The 15658-nt window shown below is 44.2% G+C and overlaps 1 protein-coding gene across 6 annotated transcripts in view; it reads left to right on the top strand.

Moving 5' to 3' along the window:
- Positions 1–15658, top strand: part of WASF1 (WASP family member 1) — a 193065-nt gene that overhangs the window by 114134 nt on the left and 63273 nt on the right. For 5 of the 6 annotated variants that reach the window (XM_054024387.1, XM_054024386.1, XM_054024385.1 and 2 more), the window contains one exon: positions 7846–8004. The exons of the other annotated variant lie outside the window; for it this stretch is intronic. In XM_054024387.1, the coding sequence (XP_053880362.1) occupies positions 7872–8004 (133 nt within the window). In that variant the 5' untranslated portion in view covers positions 7846–7871. The remainder of the gene's footprint in view (positions 1–7845; positions 8005–15658) is intronic. 6 annotated transcript variants of the gene reach the window in all.

The following is a 15658-nucleotide window of genomic DNA, read 5'->3' on the forward strand; positions in this document are numbered from 1 at the left end:
TTCCCACCTTGTGAACGAAGGAGTGGCAGGCAGATAGCAACCCTCCACCAGATGGTATGGATTAGAAATGAGGGATGACCTGCAGTGGGTGAGTTATTGCTGGCTAGTTCCCAGATATGTTGCTTAATAAAGTTGTGGTCTTGTTAACTTCATTCCTGGTGGCTTGTCTTATCTTTCTTTGGTGTCTGGGAACAACACCTGCAAGGCAACATTTGAACCCAAACAGACACCCTCCACTAAGGCTTGGTGTGTAGACTACACAGTTTTGGTTAACCATACAGCATTGCCAATTCTTGTGATTTTCAGCACAAGTCTCAGGATCTTTGATATTTTCCTTAAAGCTTTATAGGTTCATGTGATTGTGTGAGGATCTCAACTGTCGTTTAAAAATAAAAAACCAGCCCTCATTGTTGTAGAGAAAAGCTTGAAAGTATGAAATGAGTTCATCCCAAGTTCTCAAAAAACAGAAGGTAAAGTAAAGGAACTCCAAATTTATTTATTTGTTTAAAAATCAATCCCCAATTTTATTTTATTTTTAAATTAAATTATTTTGTGTATTTTTTTTTTAATTTCTCTTGGACAGAGCCAATGTCTGTCAAGTTTATGCAAATATCAGTCCTCCTTTGTAAAATGAGTTTTATCATGTAAACCCTTTTGACAATTCAATTCCACTAAATATACTGACAGGTGCCGTTATTATTTAAATTTTTTAGCTATCTGCTAAAGATTACATAACATAGACTTTAATTGCATTTTATTATTCTTGTTGTTACACACATTTATAAGAAACCCATCAACCCACCATCTGAGGGCCGAAGTTTGATAGATATATTTATTTATTTAAATTTAATCACATTGTTTCATCACTGGTGTAAAATCAGTGGGAAAAATAAAACTATATAACATTCAGTCATACCTTGATTGGACAATTAAATATTAATAAATAAATAAAGAAGACAGAATCATAGAATCATAGAATATCAGAGTTGGAAGGGACCTCAAGAGGTCATCTAGTCCAACCCCCTGCTCAAAGCAGGACCAATTCCCAGCTAAATCATCCCAGCCAGGGCTTTGTCAAGCCGGGCCTTAAAAACCTCCAAGGAAGGAGACTCCACCACCTCCCTAGGTAACGCATTCCAGTGTTTCACCACCCTCCTAGTGAAATAGTTTTTCCTGATATCCAACCTGGACCTCCCCCACTGCAGCTTGAGACCATTGCTCCTTGTTCTGTCATCTGCCACCACTGAGAACAGCCGAGCTCCATCCTCTTTGGAACCCCCCTTCAGGTAGTTGAAGGCTGCTATCAAATCCCCCCTCATTCTTCTCTTCTGGAGACTAAACAATCCCAGTTCTCTCAGCCTCTCCTCATAAGTCATGTGCTCCAGACCCCTAATCATTTTTGTTGCCCTCCGCTGGACTCTTTCCAATTTTTCCACATCCTTCTTGTAGTGTGGGGACCAAAACTGGACACAGTATTCCAGATGAGGCCTCACCAATGTCAAATAAAGGGGAACGATCACGTTCCTCGATCTGCTGGCAATGCCCCTACTTATACAGCCCAAAATGCCGTTAGCCTTCTTGGCAACAAGAGCACACTGTTGACTCATATCCAGCTTCTCGTCCACTGTGACCCCTAGGTCCTTTTCTGCAGAACTGCTACCTAGCCATTCGGTCCCTAGTCTGTAGCAGTGCATGGGATTCTTCCGTCCTAAGTGCAGGACTCTGCACTTGTCCTTGTTGAACCTCATCAGGTTTTTTTCTGCCCAATCCTCTAATTTGTCTAGGTCCCTCTGTATCCGATCCCTACCCTCTAGTGTATCTACCACGCCTCCTAGTTTAGTGTCATCTGCAAACTTGCTGAGAGTGCAGTCCACACCATCCTCCAGATCATTAATAAAGATATTAAACAAAACCAGCCCCAGGACCGACCCTTGGGGCACTCCACTTGAAACCGGCTGCCAACTAGAGATGGAGGCATTGATCACTACCCGTTGAGCCCGACGATCTAGCCAGCTTTCTATCCACCTTACAGTCCATTCATCCAGCCCATACTTCTTTAACTTGGTGGCAAGAATACTGTGGGAGACAGTATCAAAAGCTTTGCTAAAGTCAAGAAATAACACATCCACTGCTTTCCCCTCATCCACAGAGCCAGTTATCTCATCATAGAAGGCAATTAGGTTAGTCAGGCACGACTTCCCCTTCGTGAATCCATGCTGACTGTTCCTGATCACTTTCCTCTCCTCTAAATGTTTCATAATTGATTCCTTGAGGACCTGCTCCATGATTTTTCCAGGGACTGAGGTGAGGCTGACTGGCCTGTAGTTCCCCGGATCCTCCTCCTTCCCTTTTTTAAAGATGGGCACTACATTAGCCTTTTTCCAATCATCTGGGACCTCCCCCGATCGCCATGAGTTTTCAAAAATAATGGCTAATGGCTCTGCAATCTCACCCGCCAACTCCTTTAGCACCCTCGGATGCAGCGCATCCGGCCCCATGGACTTGTGCACGTCCAGTTTTTCTAAATAGTCCCGAACAACTTCTTTCTCCACAGAGGGTTGGCCACCTTCTCCCCATGCTGTACTGCCCAGTGCAGCAATCTGGGAGCTGACCTTGTGCGTGAAGACAGAGGCAAAAAAATCATTGAGTACATTAGCTTTTTCCACATCCTCGGTCACTAGGTTGCCTCCCTCATTCAGTAAGGGGCCCACACTTTCCTTGATTTTCTTCTTGTTGCTAACATACCTGAAGAAACCCTTCTTGTTACTCTTAACATCTCTTGCTAACTGCAACTCCAAGTGTGATTTGGCCTTCCTGATTTCACTCCTGCACGCCTGAGCAATATTTTTATACTCCTCCCTGGTCATTTGTCCAATCTTCCACTCCTTATAAGCCTCCTTTTTGCGTTTAAGATCAGCAAGGATTACACTGTTTAGCCAAGCTGGTCGCCTGCCATATTTACTATTCTTTCTACACATCGGGATGGTTTGTTCCTGCAACCTCAATAAGGATTCTTTAAAATACAGCCAGCTCTCCTGGACCCCTTTGCCCTTCATGTTATTCTCCCAGGGGATCCTGCCCATCTGTTCCCTGAGGGAGTCAAAGTCTGCTTTTCTGAAGTCCAGGGTCCGTATTCTGCTGCTCTCCTTTCTTCCTTGTGTCAGGATCCTGAACTCGACCATCTCATGGTCACTGCCTCCCAGGTTCCCATCCACTTTTGCTTCCCCTACTAGTTCTTCCCTGTTTGTGAGCAGCAGGTCAAGAAAAGCTTTGCCCCTAGTTGGTTCCTCCAGCACTTGCACCAGGAAATTGTCCCCTACACTTTCCAAAAATTTCCTGGATTGCCTGTGCACCGCTGTATTGCTCTCCCAGCAGATATCAGGGTGATTAAAGTCTCCCATGAGAACCAGGGCCTGTGATCTAGCAACTTCTGCTAGTTGCCAGAAGAAAGCCTTGTCCACCTCGTCCCCCTGGTCTGGTGGTCTATAGCAGACTCCAACCACGACATCACCCTTGTTGCTCACACTTCTCAACTTTATCCAGAGACTCTCAGGTTTTTCTGCAGTATCATACCGGAGCTCTGAGCAGTCATACTCCTCTCTTACATACAACGCAACTCCCCCACCTTTTCTGCCCTGCCTGTCCTTCCTGAACAGTTTATATCCATCCATGACAGTACTCCAGTCATGTGAGTTATCCCACCAAGTCTCTGTTATTCCAATCACATCATAGTTCCCTGACTGTGCCAGGACTTCCAGTTCTCCCTGCTTGTTTCCCAGGCTTCTTGCATTTGTGTATAGGCACTTAAGATAACTCAACGATCGTCCCTCTTTCTCAGCATGAGACAGGAGTCCTCCCCTGTTGCGCTCTCCTGCTTGTGCTTCCTCCCAGGATCCCATTTCCCCACTTACCTCAGGGCTTTGGTCTCCTTCCCCCGGTGAACCTAGTTTAAAGCCCTCCTCACTAGGTTAGCCAGCCTGCTGGCGAAGATGCTCTTCCCTCTCTTCGTTAGGTGGAGCCCGTCTCTGCCTAGCACTCCTTCTTCTTGGAAGGCCATCCCATGGTCGAAGAATCCAAAGCCTTCTCTCCGACACCACCTGCGTAGCCATTCGTTGACTTCCACGATTCGACGGTCTCTACCCCGGCCTTTTCCTTGCACAGGGAGGATGGACGAGAACACTACTTGGGCCTCAAACTCCTTTATCCTTCTTCCCAGAGCCACGTAGTCTGCAGTGATCCGCTCAAGGTCATTCTTGGCAGTATCATTGGTGCCCACGTGGAGAAGCAGGAAGGGGTAGCGATCCGAGGGCTTGATGAGTCTCGGCAGTCTCTCCGTCACATCGTGTATCCTAGCTCCTGGCAAGCAGCAGACCTCTCGGTTTTCCCGGTCAGGGCGGCAGATAGATGACTCAGTCCCCCTGAGGAGGGAGTCCCCGACCACCACCACCCTCCTCCTCCTCTTGGGAGTGGTGGTCGTGGAACCCCCATCCCTAGGACAGTGCATCTTTTGCCTTCCAATCGGTGGAGTCTCCTTCAGCTCCCTTCCCTCAGATGGGCCATCTAGTCCACTCTCCGCATTAGCACCTGTAGAGAGAACATGGAAACGATTCCTCACCTGCATCTCCATTGCTGGTGCATGGACGCTCCTCTTTCTTCTTCTGGAGGTCACATGCTGCCAAACCTCCTCACACTCCTTCTGTCCCTGCTGCGCCTGCTCTGAATCTTCAGAACATTGTGGCCGTAGAAGCATCTCCTGACGTCTGTCCAGGAAATCTTCATTTTCCCTTATGCAACGCAGAGTTGATACTTGTTTCTCCAGCCCTCGAACCTTCTCCTCCAATATGGAGACCAGCTTGCACTTTGTGCAGACAAAGTCGCTTCTGTCCTGTGGAAGAAAGACAAACATGGCACAACCTGTGCAGGTTACAACAGCTGATCGCTCACCTTCCATATCACCGTCCTCTTAGGAGCTTCCTCAACTGTTGCAGGAACTACTCGGAGAAACCTGCAGATGAAAGCCTCAGTGCGCTCTCCCTAGGCGAACTCCCAGGCAAACTCCCGCTGTTAGCCTCTGCTGTTTGCCGCTCAGCTGGTTCGCTGCTGACTGCCCTTATATACCAGTCAGGCCCACTCAAGGCCCAGCTGGAACAAAGCACTCCCAATTCACACTTTTCAAACAAACAAGCAAGCAATCAAGCACACGGTCAAACTGACCAACTGTCCCAGCAGCAGACACTCAGATACTCACCAACACAGCCCCCCTAATGCAGCACTTAGCGTACCTCCTCTCGGACAGCTCCCAGGCAAACTCCCGCTGTTAGCCTCTGCTGTTCGCCGCTCAGCTGGTTCGCTGCTGACTGCCCTTATATACCAGTCAGGCCCACTCAAGGCCCAGCTGGAACAAAGCACTCCCAATTCACACTTTTCAAACAAACAAGCAAGCAATCAAGCACACGGTCAAACTGACCAACTGTCCCAGCAGCAGACACTCAGATACTCACCAACACAGCCCCCCTAATGCAGCACTTAGCGTACCTCCTCTCGGACAGCTCCCAGGCAAACTCCCGCTGTTAGCCTCTGCTGTTCGCCGCAGAGAAAATATCCACTTGATATCAATTGATTAACAGATTTACAGATTTTTTTGCCTCCTTTATATCCATGAACAGTGAGAGCTGTCAACTTTCTTTTATATATAAATTTGTACTAGTTATGCTTTTGGAAGTTTGAAAATGAAGTTTCTTTCCATACTGAATTTTACCTCTACAGACGCCCCCCGGGTTACACAAACCCGGGTTATGCAGATCTGCACTTACGTAAAAAGTTCCGTAAGCTAGAAATGCAAGTTTTTTTTGTTTTTGTTTTGTTTTGTTTTATTTTATTTTATTTTACTTGTTGTTTTGTTTTTTGTGTAATGGTTGGGTGTACTTTTCCAACTTACGCAAAATTCGAGTTATGCAAGGCGTTCTGGAACAGAATGCTTGTGTAAGTCGGGGAGCGTCTGTATTTAATAATAGTCACTGATTTCCCCCCTTCCCACCCCCGTGTTTTTAATAGAACAGTAGAATCTGCTTCCACAGCATGTGCACACAATGGCATCATTAATGAATTAATCAGGAAGGTAATTAATATTTAATTGCTTCTGAAGAACATTACTCATACATTGGATATTTCGTTTATATGTACAACAGACTGACACATTTATTTTCTATTATGGAACCATAAGAGTGAATCCATAGTTAATTTCAAATGTGTTGTATTTGCTAGATCTCAATCAGGACTCTTGCATCGGTTTTATTGAGTTATGCTGGGTTAATAGAAATGATATTTGCTATAGAAAAAATAAACTTCTGGAAACTATGCAAAATCTCCACAAATTTATCTTCATGAGTAGTTCTGTAAAAATAACACATGCTGTAGGCATAACTTGCTGGTTTGGAAACTCCTTCCCTACAAATGTTTCAGTCCCAGCCTGCAGGTGTTCCTGGAGTGTTTGTAAGATTTATAGGGACTCCTGAATAATTTACAAACTTCAGGGAACTAGCAAGAACACTCGGGCAGGATTCCTGCAGATTGACAAGTACTATAGGAAGAGTGAGCAAACTAGGTGACGGCCAAATCTCCTCCTTATAAGCTTCAGAGATGTCCCAGGTTCACCTGCTCTTTTTCTCCAAATTGTAGTGACTCCTTCTACATCAAGTTTTCATTCAATAAAGAAGAGGGGGAGAAAGACCCTCAAGAAATCCCCAAACAAAAATGGAATTACAGTTGTAAATAGTTTTAATTTAAAACAGCATTATGAGATTGTTGTAGACATAATGCAAAACGCATGTAAAAATTACAAAGTTCTGATTTAGGGTTTAAAATACAATGCTTCATTTTTTTAACGTAACTCCAAATTTCCCAACAGAGTCAGCAATTTAGAAGTGTGTAATTCGAGTTCAAAACACTTAAATATCGGAAAATCTAGAAATACTCATTTAAGATTCCAGTATAAGCTTTAATGCAGTCCTCCTACCCTCTACCCCCAATACACCACCTATAAGCCAAAAACTTCCACTCTGCCAGAGAAAGTGCTATAGACTCACCTGTAAACTGACCATGGAAAAAGTCTCCTCTGCTGCAAAAGGCAGTTAATTTACTATTTTATGCCTCCATCGGTTGGAACAGCCTGAGGATGCTCTACCATAAATGGAGTGAGAAATCTCTGTTTTTACCAGATACATTTTAAGCCGAGCTAACTGTCTCACTGCTAATTCACTGACTCCCCACTTGGAAAGGCAACTCCCATCTTTTCATGTGCTGTAATATTTATACTGCTTACTGTATTTTTCACTCCATGCATCTGATGAAGTGGGTTTTAGCCCACGAAAGCTTATGCCCAAATAAATTCGTTAGTCTCTAAGGTGCCACAAGGACTCCTCGTTGTTTTTGCTGATACAGACTAAGACGGCTACCACTCTGATTTGAAAAAGGGAGTATGACTTCCTCCCATAAATCAAGAGGATTTGCCCATTGGATTTTGCCTGAGTAAGGAACTAGTGTGTTGAGAAAGATACAATTACAGTACAAAAGAGGGTTTTCCATCTTTTTCAGAAAAACATGAATAGTAACAAAATGTTCATAGTATCATTGACACAGTAGTCAGATAAAAGTTCACAAGGTTGAAAATCAGACTCATACATACAGGTTCACGTAACTAACCTTTCAAGCCAAAGAAATCCCTTCTTCACCTAAATGTGAAGGTATTTTAATCTTGCCAGTATTAATGACTTGATTGGATGTAATGATCTGTACCAAAATAGTTAAGGAAAGCTATAATAATGTTTCTGTTTAATTTCTTCACAGGTGTGCTAGCCCTCTGATATCTCAAAATGCCATTAGTGAAAAGAAACATAGACCCCAGGCACCTGTGTCACACAGCACTGCCCAGAGGCATCAAGAATGAACTGGAATGTGTCACCAATATCTCCTTGGCAAATATAATTAGACAACTGAGTAGTCTAAGTAAGTACATTGTACTATTAACTTTACAATTCATTTCAAACTAAAATGTCTTTTGCTTACAGTTTTTATAGATGAAACAGAACCACATTTTCAAATTTAAAATGAAACAAAAAAGCCTTATTTCTCTATCAACCTTGTATTACACAAACTACTCTGAACCTTATGTTTTCTTTTGTTATCTTGTAAATTAATTTAGTGCTCATGAAAGGTGCTGACTGACAGTTCTGGAGACGTAAGCCTCCACAAAACAGGTAGATAACAGGCAAAGAGCACTCTTGGCTTTTCCAAATTTACAATGTCAGTGTTTCTGTCTTAACATTACTGACTGAGTGAACAGTAAAGTTAGCATCAGAAATGAACAGCACAGTTAGCATGCTTGAAAATATAGCTGTCGTGTTGAGGAGCAGTTTCTTCTGCCTCTATCATCCCAACCACCTTTCATCATTTCCTCCCCCTTATTGATTTCCACTTTATACTTGTTCTCCCCCCCTCCTACTGGGAATTGTGCCCCTTCAAGGGGCAAAAAATTCTGGAAACATGATATCAAGAATAAGGAAGGCATAGGACTCACAGGGATAGCTCAGTGGTTTGAGCATTAGCCTGCTAAACCCAGGGTTGTGAGTTCAATCCTTGAGGGAGCCACTTAGGGATCTGGGGCAAAATCAGTACTTGGTCCTGCTAGTGAAGGCAGGGGGCTGGACTTGATGACCTTTCAAGGTCCCTTCCAGTTCTAGGAGATAGGATATCTCCACTAATTTATTATTATTTATAATTATTATTTATAAGAATTATGGACCCTCATACCTGCTCCTGTTGTAGTCAGTGATTATTTTATCATTGACTTCAGTGAGAACAAGATTGGGCTAAAAAGGATCTTTCCCAGTAACAACCCTCAAAGGTATTCAGCTATATGGCACTACAGTTAGTCAAAGATAACAGTAAGACATGGCCTTCTAGCCATATAAGTCAGTATTGGCTAACCAAAAGCAATTTTTGAGTAAGTTATATGACATAATTGGACTTATGTTAAAGTGTAATTATGCTATGGCCTTAATGTATGGTTTGTTAGCACTTACTGTCAGCTTCAAGCCTATCAGTCACCTAATTATAACAGTATTACACAATAACAAACACTCTGGATTATGTTGTGATCATTAAGAAAATCTCTGGTAAAAAGGAGTTCAGGAGAGTTGGCAGATTCTCAAAGAGATAATATTAAGGCCCAACAACAAACTAATCTGATGTGAAGGAAAGATAGAAAGAATTATGCGATTTGAAGAGAAACCAGAGTATAGGCTAATATAACTCCATTAGAAGCTCTTTAATAACCTGAAAGTAAAAAAGCAATCCTACAAAAGGTGGAAACATGAACAAATGGCTACAGTTGAGTACAAAAGAATAATACAATCATGAAGGGACAAAATGAGAAAATCTAAGATACAAAGCAAAGGACATAATGTAACTCACACACCTTCTGGGTGTGGTGTTCTGTCCCATCTAGTGGCACTCAGACCACTTAGAGAGAGAGTTAAATGAGTCTGCTCTACAGCCTTAGCTAACAGCCTTTTGGCTCCAGAGGTCCCCAGTTCGATCCCGCCTGCTGCCATAAGAAGAGGTTCTATAAATACATTAAGAGCAAGAGAAAGACATAGGGAAGTGTTGGCCCCCTACTTAGAGGGAAAGGAGAGCTAATAATGGATGATATTAAGAAGGCTGAGGTGTTCAATGCCTACTTCGCTTCAGAATTCACTTAAGGGTACTTAAGGAACTAGCCAAAGCAATCTTGGAACTGTTAGTGATTATCTTCGAGAACTCTCAGAGGATAGGCGGGGTCCCAGAGAACTGGAGAAGGACAAACACAGTACCTATCTTTAAAAAGGGCAACAAAGAGGACCCAGGGAATGATAGACCAGTCAGCCTACCTTCAATACCTGGAAAGATACTGGAACAAATCATTAAACAATCAATTTATAAGTACCTAGAGGATAATAGGGTAATAGGTAATAGCCAACATGGATTTGTCAAGAACAAATCCTGCCAAACCAGCCTAATTTTCTTCTTTGACAAGGTTACTGGCCTAGTGGCTGTGGGAAAGCAGTAGATGTATGTCCTTTTTAATAAGGATTTTGACACAGTCCCACATGATATTCTCATAAGCAAACTAGGGAAATTCGATCTAGATGAAATTATTATAAGATGGGTGCATAACTGGTTGAAAAACCATATCCAGAGTAGTTATCAATGATTTGCTGTCAAACTGAGAGAATCTAGTGGGATCCCACAGGGGTCCGTCTTGGGTTCAGAGCAGTTCATTATTTTCATTAGTGACTTGGATAATGGAGTAGAGAGTACACTTATAAAAATTACAGGTGACACCATGCCGGAAGAGGTTGCAAGCACTTTGGAGAACTGGATTAGAATTCCCCAAAATGACTTGACAAATTGGAGAATTGGTCTGAAACCTCCAAAATAAAATTCAAGAAAGAGAAGTGCAAAGTACTGCACCTAGGAAGAAAAAATCAAAAACACAACTACAAAATGGGGAATAACTGGCTAGGCAGTAGCACTAATGAAAAGGATCTTGGGGTTATAATGGATCACTAATTGAATATGAGCCAACAGTGTGATGCAGTTATGAAAAAGGCTAATGCCATTCTGGGATGTATTAACAGGAGTGTCATATGTAAGACATGGGAGGTGATTGTCCCACTCTGCTTGGTGCTTGTGAGGCCTCAGTTGGAGTACTGTGTCGAGGTCCAGGCACCACACTTTAAGACAAATATGGATAAATTGGAGAGAATCTAGAGGAGAGCAACAAAAATGATAAATGGTTTAGAAAACCTGACCATGAGGAGAGGTTAGAAAAATGGGCACATTTAGTCTTGAAAAAAGATGACTGAAGAGGAGACCTGATAACAATCTTCATATATCTTAAGGGCTGTTATAAGGAGGGTGGTGATCGATTGTTTTCTATGTTCACAGAAGATTGGACAAGAATTAATTGGCTTAATCTGTAGCACAGCAGATTTAGGTAAGGTATTAAGGAAATCTTTCCAAATATACACCTCTACCCCCGAAATAATGCGGCCCGATATAACATGAATTCGGATATAACGCGGTAAAGCAGCGCTCGGGGGGCGGGGGGGCAGGGCTGCGCACTCTGGCGGATCAAAGCAAGTTCAATATAATGCAGTTTCACCTATAACACAGTAAGATTTTTTTGCTCCTGACGACAGCGTTATATCGGGGTAGAGGGGTACTGACAGTTAAGTTTTGGAATAAGCTTCCAAAGGAGGTTATGGAATCACCATCAGATTAGACAGACACTTGTCAGGGGTTCATGGCTCAGTGCAAGGGGATGGAATACATTATTTGTTGAGGTCACTGTGACAGTCCCCCCCCATAAGGCTTTATGGAATATGCTTATGAATGTATATATGACATAACTAGAATATGTTTTGTGCTACATATGCCATGTAACATATCTCTGTAAAGGTTATGATCTACTGAATCTATTAATCCTATTTGTATGTATGTATCATTTTTGTACTTGAAGTTAGGAGTATTGGCTGTATACTTTCTTGATTTTAACTAGCCTAGTAGAGAACTTGGTCAGCTTCTTGGGAAAAGTGCAAATTAAGTGCCCAATCAAAAACAACTTAAGCCAACAATGAATTCAAAGACGCCAATCCACATCTGAACCTTCCCAGGAATGTGACTTGGCTGATAAAAACTGAGTCATGCATGGACATGTGGCTTGCCCATGTGACTCCATAACTCCATCTTGGAGCTGGACTTTGCATAGGAGTGAAGAAGGGGGTATCCACCTACAAGAGAAAGTCTATTTAAACCCCTGGGAGACCCCTCCATTTTGTCTTCAGCTGGCTAAAGAGATAGCCTCTCCACCCCCAAGGATACCTGAAAGAAACTGGAACAAAGGACAGTAACTGCAGGGGGGGTGAGTGATTGCTGGATCCAGACTGGCAGGAGACTAGTCTGTAAAAGGAAGCTTACTGGAACTGGTGAGGTTTTATTTGTATTCAGTTTCTTAGACATAGATTTGCATGTTCTATTTTATTTTACTTGGTAATTCACTTTGTTCTGTCTGTTACTACTTGGAACCACTTAAATCCTACTTTCGGTATTTAATAAAATCACTTTTTACTTATTAATTAACTCAGAGTATCTATTAATACCAGGGGGTGGGGGCAAACAGCTGTGCATATCTCTCTATCAGTGTTATAGAGGGCGAACAATTTATGAGTTTACCCTGTATAAGCTTTATACAGGGTAAAACAGATGTATTTGGGGTTTGGACCCAATTGGGAGTTGGACATCTGAGTGTTAAAGACAGGAACACTTCTGTAAGTTGCTTTCAGTCAAGCTTACAGCTGTTAGGGAACATGGTTCAGACCTTGGGTCTGGGTTTGCAGCAGGCTAGCGGGTCTGGCTCAAACCAGGCAGGGCACTGAAGTCCTAAGCTGCCAGGGCAGGAAAGCAGAGGCAGTAGTAGTCCTGGCACATCGGTTGGCAGCCCCCAAGGGGGCTGATCCAACCTGTCACAGTCACGTCCATCCCTACATTTCTATGATTAAGGGAAAAGATTGTTGTTTTGTAAAGAATGTGTAATTTCTAAAATGTAATTATAATATAACTACTTTGAATTACTACTTTGTAGTATAATTAAAGGCAGAGGAATAAATAGCATTAAAGATAATAAGCAATGAAGATTTTTTTTGCACACTCATTCATTTTTTCTATATTTATTTTAAATGAATGAGTACTTCACAAGGTTTAGAACCCTACAGGAGCCTTTCTGAAAAGGCTGTCTTTTCCCTGGAGCCATAGTAACGTTAAACGCCTGACAAGTGAACCAATGTGGCACTAGTTTGAACTGCCAGTATTGTAAGTGCTTTTTAACCACTAGGACACTAACATTTTCCAGACTGCCAGCCCAATGAATGCTAAAGAAGGCATACATATATATTCATATTCTCAAAAGGATAAAGGGCTTTCAGCTCCATCACGATTATTGAACCTGAGATACATTTTCTATAGCATTTAATTTTTCAATGAAATTAAAATGTATCTGTTTTTTCCACTATTCTAATTTGGCCTTTTGGTTGCACAGTAATATGACAGACAGTAATGGGGCTGATGATTTCTAAGCAGTCTTGTTGTGGCTTTTAAAAAGTAAAATTTTGCTATTTGTACTCCTTTTTCTTCCTCTTGGAGGAGGATTCCAGACAACCAGTCTGATTTTACCAGGAAGCAAGGAGGCAAAGACTAGGGAAAGGCCAAGGATATATAAAGCAAACTCCTCTTCCCTTACTTTAGACTTTTCAGTGTGCTTTGCTTTCTCTCCTGGAAGTATAGAGCCTCAGCTCTTCGAATGCAGTTCTTTTACCTCTAGCATAGTGGTCAACAACCCATTGATTGCGATCGACTGGTCGATCCTGGGGACTCTCCCAGTCGATTGCCATCTCCGGCCATTGCGGTGCAGTGGGGCTGCCTGATGCTAAAGGCAGGCTCCCTGCCTGACGCGGTCCCATGCTGCTCCTGGAAGTGGCCAGCATGCCTCCGTAGTCCCGGGGGTCTCCCTGTGCTGCTCCTGCCTGCAAGCACTGCCCCCGCAGCTCCCATTGACCGGGAACGGGGAACTGTGGCCAATGGGACCTTTGGGGCAGTGCCTACAGAGAGGGGCAGCGCGAACAGCCACGTGCCCCCACTCCCCCCGCCCCCAGAGTCTGCAGGGGTGTGTTGGCCCCTTCTGGGAGTGGTGTGGGGCCGTGGCAGACAGGGAGCCTGCCTTAGGCTTGCTGCGCTGCTGACTGAGATAAGTGCCTCCCTGTGGAAGCCGCACCCCTCAGCCCTGAACCCCTCCTGGAGCCAGCACCCCAAGCCCCCTCCTGCACCCCAAGCCCCAGCCCTGAGCCCCCTCCCAGAACCAGCAGCACCCCATATCCCCTCCTGCATCCCAAGCCCCTGCCCCAGCCCTGACTGCCCTCTCAGAGCCAGCACCCTGTACCCTCTCCTGCATCCCAGCCTCAGCCCTGACCCCCCTCCCAGAGTCAGCACCCAGGCTTAGCCCAGAGCCACCTCCCACACTGCGAACCCCTCGGCCCCAGCCTAGAGCCTGCACCCCCTCCCAACCTCCTGCCCCAGTCCAGTGAAGGTGGGGGAGAGCAAGTGACGGAGAGACGGGGGATGGAGTGAGTGGGGCAGGGCTTTGGGGAAGGGGCGAGGTAGATCCTGGGTTGCCCTTACATTCAAAAAGTGATTTGGGGCACAAAAAGGTTGGAGACCAATTCTCTAGCTCTTCCTCAAGGAGATTAGAAGAGAAGAGCAAGGACAACTTCAAGAAAAGGGAGAGGAAGAAGAGAGATAAGACTAGGAAGGACCCAACTAAGAAGGCCAAACAGAGTATTGTCCGGTGACCTTAGACTGTGCATGTTCAGTGCCAAAAAGAATCTTGAAGAGTATCCACCAGACATTCCTATCCTGATTATGCAGGCCCATGTGGCAGGTAGACTATCAGAGAGAACCCTTCAGATGATCTTGCAAGCTCCTGTTCTTCAGATGATTGCAGCTGGCTGCTGGCTGTTCTGGTGCCACAGCGGCCCCTGATGGGTGAAGGACAGAACTGCAGCACTTCTCGGGCAGAATGTATTTTCTGTGGGGAAAAAAATTCTGCACCGAATATGAATTCTGCATGTGTACAGTGGTACAGAATTCCCCCAGGAGTAATGGCTTTATACTTCCATGTAAAGGAGCCCATGGTCCTGTTGACTGTCTACCCATATCTTTCCTCTGTTCTTGAGAACAGACTACACGCTCTGGATGCTGAGAGAGCCATTGCAGAGACAAGAAACTCTATTATAAAATTCAAGGTGGTTCTTCGAGTGCTTGCTCATGTCTATTTCAATTAGGTGTGCATGTGCCACGTTCACGATCGTCGGAAGATTTTTACCCTAGCAACACTCGGTGAGTCGGCTGAGGCGCCCTCTGGAGTGGCGCTTTTATGGCACCAGATATATACCCCAGTCGGCCCAGTGCCCCCTCAGTTCATTCTTACTGCCCATGACAGTCGTTGGAACTGTGGAGCGCAGCTTAGCTGAACTCCACTTCCCTAGCTTCTAGTGTAACATTCGTTTATAAATCATTTTAAAAGTAGTTGTTATTAGTTCTTTAGTAGTAGTTAATAATTATTGTTCTTAGTGTAAATAATAGTTTGGAGTAAGGGGCTTCTCCCCTTCCCTCCCTAGGCAAGGCTGATGCCTAGGTCTCTGGGTTTCAAACCGTGAAAGGCCTGCCTTAAACCGATGCCTATGGGAGACCTCCACGACTCCTCTTTGAAGTGCTTGGGGGAATCCCATCAATCCGATAAGTGCCGCATTTGTAAGGCATTGAAGCCTTGGACTAAAAAGGAGCAGGACTTTCGCTTGAAATAGCTCCTTATGGAAGCGGCACTTAGCCTGATGTCCTCGGCTCCGCGCCAAGACCCGGTGCCGACCTCGTCGGCTTGAAGCTAGCCTGCGGCACCAGAAGGTTCAGCACCATGTCTGGACACCGGCAAAGACTCCTGGCACCGGACGTCTCCGGCACCTCTACCAGCACAGCACCGCTCACTGTCTCCGGGACTGAAGAAGCAGCA

The sequence above is a fragment of the Malaclemys terrapin genome, chromosome 3, assembly GCF_027887155.1.
Source record: "Malaclemys terrapin pileata isolate rMalTer1 chromosome 3, rMalTer1.hap1, whole genome shotgun sequence".
Classification (NCBI taxonomy): domain Eukaryota; kingdom Metazoa; phylum Chordata; order Testudines; family Emydidae; genus Malaclemys; species Malaclemys terrapin.